Below are 10,756 nucleotides of genomic sequence, written 5' to 3' on the forward strand. Positions count from 1 at the left end.
CCCACTCCAGTGGGACTGTCTGTTCTTTCCAGTCTGGCAGTTAGACACACCATCATTCTGCCATTCTCACAGTCCAATCTCTTTCCCTCCCTGCCCCCCCCCCCCCCCAACTATTGCATCAATACTGTCCCCTCCACTCTTCGCTTCAACTCTGAAGATGGAGGACAGAAAAAATTTCTAGCTGGGACAGGCTGCTCCTTTTTTTTGAGCTATTTTAGTGTTGGAGGTGATTTACTTGAATTCCAGGAGCAGCGATTACTGTTTTAAATGCTGTTGCATTGTTTTGGAGCTATGGAGGAAAAAAAGTCAAAACAGCGGCACTTTTAAAAGAGAGGGGGACAGACAATAGACAGTACATGGTGAGGTTGGTGCAGCAGAGAGAGAAAGCAAAAGAAACCCACACTGCTAACTGACACAGCAGTGAACCTGCACAGTTACTGCCTTTGCTGTTGAATTCATGTATCGCTGGACATCTGAGTGCTTCTGGGAAAATTAACAGTGAAATTCACAACTGATCTTGGAGGAACCTGTTTGGGAGAGGTCACACACAAACAGATAAGTGAACAGTTCGAAGTATAGCCCTGCTGTAAGTCTAAAATAGTGAGGTAGTGTGTGTGTTCTTTTCTTGATATGTTTTATTGAGATATGTCTCTTGATTAAATGTGAAAATATAAGCCATAAGTATTAAGTTAGCCTGGAGCAGTGTTTTGTAGAGGAATAAAACAGTGCTATTTTCTTGGCCTGTAGATTTGGAATAAGCAAAAATGGCCCTTAGTAGAGTGATATGTGCTTCTTGTCGAATGTGGGAGTTTTGGGAGAGTTTATGTTACTAAGGATTATATTTGTAATAATTGTAAATTTGCGAATCCTATCAGATCGAATGGATCAGTTAGAGGTAATGAAGAAATACAAGAGCAAGGGGTTGCGATGGATGGCAGTTATAGGAAGGGAGAAAAGTTGCAGATACAGTCACAGATGGGTTAACTCCAGGAAAGGTAAGAGAGATAGGCAGGTAGTGCATGTGTCTTCTGTGGCTATCCCCATTTCAAACAAGTCTGCTGTTTTGGAAAATGTAGGAGGTGAGGAATTCTCAGGGGAATGTAGCCGGACTCTAATGCAGTGAGGAGTGTCTCGGGTTCCAAGAGATCAATTGTGTTAGGGGACTCTAGTCCAAGGTAAAGACAGACATTTCTGTGGCCAGCAGCAAAAAAGCAAAATGATGTGTTGTTTGCCTGGTGCCAGGATCAAGGGTGTCTCTGAGAGGATGCAAAACATTCTCAAGGGGGAGAGAGCCCAACAGGAGATCATTGTACACATTGGAACCAACGACACAAAGGGAAAAGGATGAGATTCTGAAGGGACAATCTAGAGAGTTAGGCAGGAATTTTAAAAGAAGGTCTTCAAGAGTAGTAATATCTGGGTTACTTTTGGTGCTCTGAGCTAGTGAGGGTAGGAAAAGGAGAACAGAACAGATGAATGCATGGCTGATGAGTTGGTGTATGGGAGGGAAGGATTCACATTTTTGGAACATTGGTCATTTCTTTTGGGGTAGAAGTGATCTGTACAAGGACGGATTGCACCTGAATTGAAGGAGGACTAATATACTGGCAGGGAGATTTGCTAGATCTGCTGTGGACGATTTAAACTAGAAAAGTGGTGGGGTGGGAGATAGGTCTGAGATTGGTACAGTTGAGAAAAGAAGCGAGTCAAACAGTCAGGGCAGGCAGTGACAATGCAGAGAACAAGGTGGGACTGATATTAAACTGCATTTATTTCAATGCAAGAGGCCTAACCAGGAAGGCAGATGAACTTGAGGCATGGTTAGGAACATTGGACTGGGATATCATAGCAATTATAGAAAGTGGCTCAGGGATGGACAGGACTGGCAGTTTAATTTTACAGGACACAAATTCTACAGGAAGGACAGAAAGGGAGGCAAGAGAGGAGGGGAGTGGCATTTTTGATAAGGGATAGCATTACAGCTATACTGAGGGAGGATATCACCTTATTGGGATGATCACCTTATTGGGATTGTATTATAGACCACCTAATAGTCAGAGGGAAATTGAGAAACAAATTTGTAATGAGGTCTCGGTTATCTGTAAGAATAATAGGGCAGTTATGGTAGGGAATTTTAGCTTTCCAAACATAGTCAGGGACCGACATAGTGTTAAGGGTTTAGATGGAGAGGAATTTAAGTGTGTCCAAGAAATCTGTTTGATTAAGTATGTAGGTGTACTTACTAGAGAAGTTGCAAAACCTGACCTACTCTTGGTAGGGCAGGTGACTGAGGCGTTAGTGGGGGAGCACTTTGGGGCCAGCGATCATAATTCTATTAGTTTTAAAATAGTGATGGAAAAGGATAGACTGGATCTAAAAGTTGAAGTTCTAAATTGGAGGAGGGCTAAATTTGATGGTATTGGGCAAGAACTTTCAAAAGCTGATTGGGGGCATTTCTTCACAGGTAAAGGGACGGTTGGAGAATGGGAAGCCTTCAGAAATGAGTTAACGAAAATCCAGAGAAAGTATATTCCTGTTAGGGTGAAAGGAAAGGCTGGTAGGTGTAGGAAATGCTGGATGACTGAAGAAATTGAGGGTTTGGTTAAGAAAAAGAAGGAAGCATATGTCAGGTATATACAGGAGAGATTGAGTGAATCCTTAGAGTATGAAGGTAGTAGGAGTATACTTAATAGGGAAATCAGGAGGGCATAAAGGAGACATGAGCTAGCTTTGGCAAATAGAGTTAAGAAGAATCCAAAGGGTTATTTGAAATTAAAGAGAAAAGGGTAACTAGGGAGAGAATAGGGCCCCTCAAAGATCAGCAAGGCGACGTTTGTGTGGAGCTCCAGGAGATGGGGATACTAAACAAGTATTTTGCATCAGTATTTACTGTGGAGAAGGACATTGAAGATATAGAATGTGGGGAAATAGATGGCGGCATTTTGAAAAATGTTGATACTACAGAAGAGGTGGTGCTGGATGTCTTGAAACGCATAAAAGTGGGTAAATCCGCAGGACCTGATCAAGTGTACCCTAGAGCTCTGTGGAAAACTAGGGAAGTGATTGCTGGGTCTCTTACTGAGATATTTGTATCATCGATAGTGACAGGTTAACTGCGAAAAGATTGGAGGTTGGCTAATGTGATGCCACTGTTTAAGAAGGGTGGTAAGGACAAGCCAGGGAATTATAGACTGGTGAGCCTGACATTGGTGATGGGCAAGTTGGTGGAGGGAATCCTGAGGGACAGGATGTACATATATTGGGAAAGGCAAGGACTGATAGTCAACATGGCTTTATTCATGGAAAATCATGTCTTACTAACTTGATTGAGTTTTTTGAAGAAGTAACAAAGAGGATTAATGAGGGCAGAGCAGTAGACATGATCTATAATCACTTCAGTAAGGTGTTTGACAAGGTTCCCTATGGGACACTGGTTAACAAGGTTAGATCTCATGGAATACAGGGAGAACTAGCTATTTGAATACAGAACTGGCTAAAAGGTAGAAGACAGAGGGTGGTGTGGAGGGTTGTTTTTTTTCAGGCTGGAGGCCTGTGATCAGTAGTGTGCCACAAGGATCAGTGCTGGGCCCACTAACTTTTCACCATTTATATAAATGATTTTGGATGTGAGCATCAGAGGTATAGTTAGTAAGTTTGCAAATGACACCAAAATTGGGGGTGTAGTGATCAGCGAAGGATATTACCTCAAATTACAATGGGATTTTGCTCAGATAGGGCAGTGGGGTGAGGAATAGCAGATGGAGTTTAATTTAGATAAACAAGAGGTGCTGCATTTAGGGAAAGCAAATCTTAGCAGGATTTATATACTTAATGGTAAGGTCCTAGGGAGTGCTGCTGAACAAAAAGACCTTTGGGGTGCAGGTTCCATAGCTGCTTGAAAGTGGTGTCGCAGGTTGATAAGATAGTGAAGGCGGCACTTGGTATGATTTCCTTTATTGGTCAGAGTATTGAGTACAGGAGTTGGGAGGTCATTGGTTATGCCACTTTTGGAATATTGTGTGCATTTCTGGTCTCCTTGCTATTGGAAGGATGTTGTGAAAGTTGAAAAGGCTCAAAAGATTTACAAGGATGTTGCCAGGGTTGGAGGATTTGAGCTATAGGCATGGGTTGAATAGGCTGGAGATGTTTTTCCTGGAGCGTTGGAGGCTGAGGGGTGCCTTTTTTTTTGAGGCTTATAAAATTGAGAGGGCCATGGATAGGATAAATAGACAAAGTCTTTTCCCTGGGGTGGGGGAGTCCAGAATTAGAGGGTTTAGGTTTAGGGTGAGAAGGAAAGATATGAGAGAGATCTAAGGAGCAACCTTTTAGCACACAGGGTGGTACGTGTATGGAATGAGCTGCCAGAGGAAGTGGTGGAGGCTGGTACAATTGCAACATTTAAAAGGCATCTGGATGGGTATATGAATAGGAAGGGTTTGGAGGGATATGGGCCGGGTGCTAGCAAGCGGGACTAGATTAGGTTGGGATATCTGGTCAGCATGGACAAGTTGGACCAAAGGGTCTGTTTCCATGCTGTACATCTCTATGACTCTAAGAGTCATCCAGACTTAATGTTTGCTTGCTGTCTCTTTGCAAGGATGTTGCCTGATCTGCTGTGTCTCCAGCATTTGTTCTCAGCAATTATTAAATCGTTGGCGAAAGCATAGGGTCTTGTTGCATGCACCCAACATTTCTATATGAATTGATTCTATAATCTTGCTCTTTTGAGATAATATAATTGCCCACTAATGACATCCTTAACTTAGAGCTACCGCACAACCTTTTCCTAGCTTCCTATCAACAAAATGTCAAGTGCTCTTCAATAGTCTGATTCCATGTCTTGATCACTTTGCAACCATGTAATGTGCATACTCATCTGTGGTGTTTCTCATGAAATTCATGCCTTTCCAATATTTCCATTGAATCTTTTGGCTTCCACAAATTCAACATGCTTCAGGTAAATTCTAGAAAACAACATTCCTTCTTAGGATTGTATTAGCTTGTCAGTCATTATGCAAAGTTGATTGTGTATGTTAAAGTTAAGGATTTAAAGATTACTGGTTTGAAAGGTGCTGTCAAAGGGAGCCTGGGTGTGTTACTATGGTTCATCTTGTAAATGGTACATACTCTGCATTGGTACTGGAGGGAGTGAATGTGAAATGTGATGGGTAAGGTGACAGCCAAGTAGTTTACTTTGTTCTGCATGGCACCAAATGTCTTGAGTGCTGTTGAAGGTGCACCCTTCCATATGCTATCACATTCCTGATATGTAACTTGCAGGTATTGAGGATTCAGGAGGTGAGTTACAGAATTCCTAGCCTCTAACCTGGTCTTGTAACTACAATCCATACAAGACTTGTTCAGTTTCCGGTTGATGGTAACCCCCAGAATGTTGTTAATGGATATTTGGTGATGGTAGTGCCATTGGACGTCAAGGGGCAATGGTTAAATTCTCTCTCTTTGGAAATTGTCATTGTTCAGCGCTTATGTGGTGCAAGTGTTGTCACTTAGCTCATGCCTGGATGTTGTCCAGGTATTGTTGCAAATATACACAGATATCTAGTATCTGAAGAAACCGAAATGATGATGAATGCTGTACAATCATTAATGAATATGTTCACTTCCAACCTTTTTATTGAAATGATGAAGCAGCTGGACCTTGAACAGCATTCTGAGGAATTCCTACAGAGATGTCCTGGAGCTGAGATTAGATTACCTACAGTGTGGAAACAGGCCCTTCGGGCCAACCAATCCACACCAACCTGCCTAAGAGTAACCCACCCAGACCCATTTCCCTCTGACTAATGCACCTAACACTATGGGCAATTTAGCGTGGCCAATTCACCTGATCCGCACATCTTCGGACTGTGGGAGGAAACCGGAGCGCCTGGAGGAAACCCATGCAGACTGTAGGAGAATGTGCAGACTCCACACAGACAGTTGCCTGAGGTTGGAATCGAAACTGGGACTCTGGTGCTGTGAGGCAGCAGTGCTAACCATTGAGCCACCGTGAGATGACTAACCTCCAACAACCGTGACCTCCTGCCTTTGTATTTGTTATTACTGCAACAGGTGGAGAGTTTCCTGATTCCCATTGATTCTAGTTTTTGTTAGAGCTCCTTGGTGCTACATTTGGTCAAAGGCAGTGAGTCTCACCTCCCCTTGATTTTAGGCATATTTAATGCTGCTCCTGGTATGCTCCCCTGCATCTTTCATTGAACTACGGTTGATCTGGTAATTGGTTGAGTGTGGAATATGCCATGCCATGCCATTATAGTTTGTGGTAAATACAGTTGTTTTGCAGATGGCCCACAGTGGTTCATGGTTGTCCAGTTTTGAGTTGCTAGATCTCTTTGAAGTGTGTACAATTTAACACTGCTGTAATCCCACACAATTTGGTGGGTATTCTAAATGTGAATACAGGATTTTGTCTCCTCGGTGAATGTACAGTGGTCACTCTGACCATGTCTCAAACTCTAACCTGGATTACTAGTCCAGTGATATTACCACTATACTAATGCCTCCCACTGAGAGTTGACTGGGTCTTCTTTGTTTTTCCTCTCTGTACCTGTCTGTTTTGTACTTAAATGAAATATCCAATTCATTTTTAAAAGTGCTATTTTGAAGAGTTAGAGCCATCATAGAATTCTGGACTCTTTAATTGATTTTACTTGCTCCTCTGAGTATTATTTTTATGGGATTGATTCACATTATCAATATCTGCTAGTGTGGTGATAAGACTTAGTGCGGTAAAAGTAGAGTTATCTTATGCATCTGGGCTTGATTTCTGTTTTTTGTTCATGAATTTCATTCCTACAGTGAGTGAAGTTGAACTAAAATAATACCTAAATGTTGTAAAATACTTTTGGATTTAGTTGGTTGCTAGATGAGCAGTATCATTGGTGCAAATGGTGCAACAAAGTAAAGAATTGATGACCACGTCAAATTTTGATCAGTCTTGAGAGAAAGCCGTTTGCATTCTGTTCTACTGTCCTGTTATTGCAGCCACTTCCTGTGTCTGTCATTTTTTTCAGTTTCAAAAAAGGGCCCAAGTGTGTATATGTTATTAAAAATGTCTTTTTAAACTTTTTTAGTCAAAGTTAATGGCTGTCCTGTTCTTGGTTCCCCTGCCCAGCCCTGACACATGTGCACAGGCACATGCATGCACACAGCAGAGACATGCATGCGCGCGGACACAGTCATGACAATGATCTGCTGAGTTCAGACTTTTAGAATTACCACAGTAACATTGTACATGGTTAAAACCTGATATGCCAGACTTATTTTCATTAATTCCAGCTTGTCAGTGTCAGATGCCCTATGGGAAACCTAACACGGATTTTGATTAGAAGCCATGGTTTGGAGGAGCTGGTGTTGGACTGGGGTGGACAAAGTTTAAAAATCTCACAACACCAGGTTATAGTCCAACAGGTTAGTGGGCGGCACGGTGGCACAGTGGTTAGCACTGCTGCCTCACAACGCCAGAGACCCGGTTTCAATTCCCGCCTCAGGCGACTGACTGACAGTGTGGAGTTTGCACATTCTCCCTGTGTCTGCGTGGGTTTCCTCCGGGTGCTCCGGTTTCCTCCCATAGTCACAAAGATGTGCAGGTCAGGTGAATTGACCATGCTAAATTGCCCGTAGTGTTAGGTAAGGGGTAAATGTAGGGGTATGGGTGGGTTGTGCTTCGGCGGGGCGGTGTGGACTTGTTGGGCTGAAGGGCCTGTTTCCACACTGTAAGTAATCTAATCTAATCTAGAGGTTTATTGGAGGCGTTGGCTTTCGAAGTACCTGATGAAGGAGCAGCGCCTTGGAAGCTAGTGCTTCCGAATAAACCTGTTGGACTACAACCTGGTGTTGTGTGATTTTTAACTTTGATTAGAAGCATGTTTTTAAGCAACTACTTTTATCATCTCCTATGGGGAAACTAAAATTTCAAAGATGTGACATAGTGAATTAAGAACATCTATAATAGAACCATTTCTTGTCTGTACCAAAGGATTTTTCTTCTTCCTTTTTCAAAGGATCCTAAAATGCTGAGCCTAGTTTCAAGGATGATTTGTTTCAACCCTGATGACAGATTAAGAGTTGACCAGCTGTTGGAGGAAGATGACTTCTTGAAACTGAAAAAGCCTGACATTATTCAGGAAGAAACCAAAGCTCCTGCACCAGATGAAATCATTATGAATAATGTTTTTACAGATGAAACCAAATCTGATCTGTTGGGTGGAGATTCAACATAAAAACTTTTCCAGATTTATGTTTTGTAGTTTATTTTCATTCATTGCACGAATGCAACAAAATATATTTGATACAATGTTCCAAGTTGCCAACAACTATTGAGAAATTATTTCCCATGAATAACAGTAATGGGGTAGAATTCTTTCTCGTTACTGTTTTTAAATTTCTCCTGAGTTACTATTTCATTTGAGAAAAAATGAAGTTCTTTTCTAAAAAAAATCCAGAAAATTCCCAATGTTCCTCACTGCAATTTTAAAAATTTAGAATACACAATTTTTTTTAAAAACCCATAATGTGCTCTTTTCAATGATTAGGTGAAAATGCCCACAGAAGTCCTGTGAGTAAGCTGCTGAAATTGTTTCCGAGAGGACATTTTGATGTTGAGATTGATGAGTAGTATATATTTGTGTTACCAATTAGAGACTTTTATTCTGTGTTGGTGTGTACTTTTCCAGGAAAAGATGTTTCCTGATCTTCAAATAGTTGTGAGTATGACCACTGAAAAGTTATTACAGAAGAAAAATTAATTGATAAACATACACCCTTGAGGACAAAGAAAGTCAAGAGAAACTATGCAACTTTGTTTTAGAAGGGAACATCAAAGTCAAACACATTTTTCAGTTCAGTAATACCTTCTCCTGCGACGTGTTGCTCTGTTTTAAAAGTGTGCATAATAAAGAATACGAATTCTCTACCTATTGTTTTAAGCTCAATTATATTATGGACAGGCACATTGGAGAACAGTAAGTTGAGGGGTGCATAGTTTAAGTTATTATATTTTATATTTGGATTAAACCTCGGCACAACATCGTGGGCCAAAGGGACTGTTCTGTGCTGTACTTTTCTATGTTCTATATGGTCATGAACAGCTCAAGACAGTAAAGATAATAAATGGCTGGTACTGTCAGCAGCAGACTTTTCAGAACAAGTGTCTATTTGAAGTTACAAAAAACCATTTGAATGTGACATCCATCATTGTAAGGTGGTTTGTGGGCCAATGTATGGTAAGTTTTTCAGGTTTTGAAGGTGGAGAGAGACATAACAAAACAATGAGATTCCTGACAATTTGTGAACAGTCATTAGCAGCTGAAGACTCATGGCCTGCAAATGAAACATTGCATCTCTGGAGGGATACTGTGTAGCCTCATGCTGGGACTTCAGAATTAGAGATGACTGCAGGAACGAAACCTGCACCTTAATATTTGTCCTATCATTGTCCTGCATCCCTTGCCACCACAAGTCCTACCCCTTTCCACGTCACCTTTTGGTGTCTGCCAGTTGAAAATCAACTATACTTTCTAAATCGTTTCTGTCTCATGATTTAGCTCTGTGTTCTACTCTAGTTCAGCAGTTGTCAATTTGCTTCACCATTCTCATGTCCACCTTTTGGTGCCCTTGTCAGCATCAACACCTTTACTCTTTATTTTATTCTGCTTAATCTCATGTTATAATTTTCCAATTTTGCTACAGGTCCAATGAATGCAGACTTGATCCATCTGGTGCTGCACAATGGTTTGACCTCTCTACCCCTCTATCTGACTGGACATATTAAACACTTTGGACTTTATTACATTGACCCAAGCAATTTGGCTCAAGTGGTCTGTAGATGTAATCATAGTCCTGTTGGTGAGGTGTTTAATTTGACTGGGGAATGGGGGCAGAGTAAAGGTGTAACAGATGTGATGCACGGACAGATATAGAAGAGAAACCAAATCAATCTGGAAGGCAGAGCATCTACAGTCCAGGCACAAAGGGAAGCATGGCAAGGCTGAATCACGTTTATTTTAATGCCGGGAGTCTTGTGCGTAAAGTGGATGAGTTGAGGTTGCTGATTAACTTGGAGATACAGGGACAGGACTAGAAGCTCAATAATCTGGGGTATTAAATCTTCAGGCAAAACAGGGAGGGATGTAAAAATTAAGGTGGAGTTGCAATATTGATCAGAGTCAATTGCTACAATAAGGAGAGATGATATCTTAGTTCCTCAATTAAAGCAAGATAGACAGGAACTTAAAAATAAAAAGAGGGCAATTAAATTTGTGAATATACTGTAGACCCCCCAGACAGCAGGAGACAGAAAAGTGCAAATATATGGGTAGGTTTCATTAGCGTAGAAATAATAGGGGATTTTGACTTGATATCATATGATATATAAAGGGTGAAAGGCTTCGAGCGGCTGAATCCTAAAATGTATCGAGGAGCACTTTTAAGCCAACACCTAGAAAGTCCCAAAGATTGGTTAATGCAGGACATAGTTTTAAGGAAGGCAGCCAGTGAAGTAACAGATGTGTCATTGGGGTGCATTTTGGTGGTGCCTAACTCAGTAAGATTTAAGGTACTTATGGGAAATGACAAAGATAGACCAGAAACACAGATTCCAAACAGGGGAGGCAGGCAAATTTTAATGTAAACTGTTTAAAGTGGTAGGATCGGGGAGTTCAAAATTAGAGGGCATATTTTTAAGGTGAGAGGAGAAAGATTTAAAAGGGACCTGAGGGGCAACTTTTTCCACACA

At 41.3% G+C, this 10,756-nt stretch overlaps 1 protein-coding gene across 1 annotated transcript in view; it reads left to right on the forward strand.

The window, feature by feature from the left end:
• stk31 (serine/threonine kinase 31) overlaps positions 1 to 8,904 on the forward strand; it is a 97,891-nt gene extending 88,987 nt beyond the window's left edge. Inside the window, exon 22 of the mRNA XM_072575300.1 lies at positions 8,025 to 8,904. Coding sequence (XP_072431401.1) covers positions 8,025 to 8,243 — 219 coding nt within the window. The 3' untranslated portion in view covers positions 8,244 to 8,904. The remainder of the gene's footprint in view (positions 1 to 8,024) is intronic.
• Positions 8,905 to 10,756: the final 1,852 nt, after the last annotated feature.

Source organism: Chiloscyllium punctatum, chromosome 8, assembly GCF_047496795.1.
Source record: "Chiloscyllium punctatum isolate Juve2018m chromosome 8, sChiPun1.3, whole genome shotgun sequence".
Lineage (NCBI taxonomy): Eukaryota > Metazoa > Chordata > Chondrichthyes > Orectolobiformes > Hemiscylliidae > Chiloscyllium > Chiloscyllium punctatum.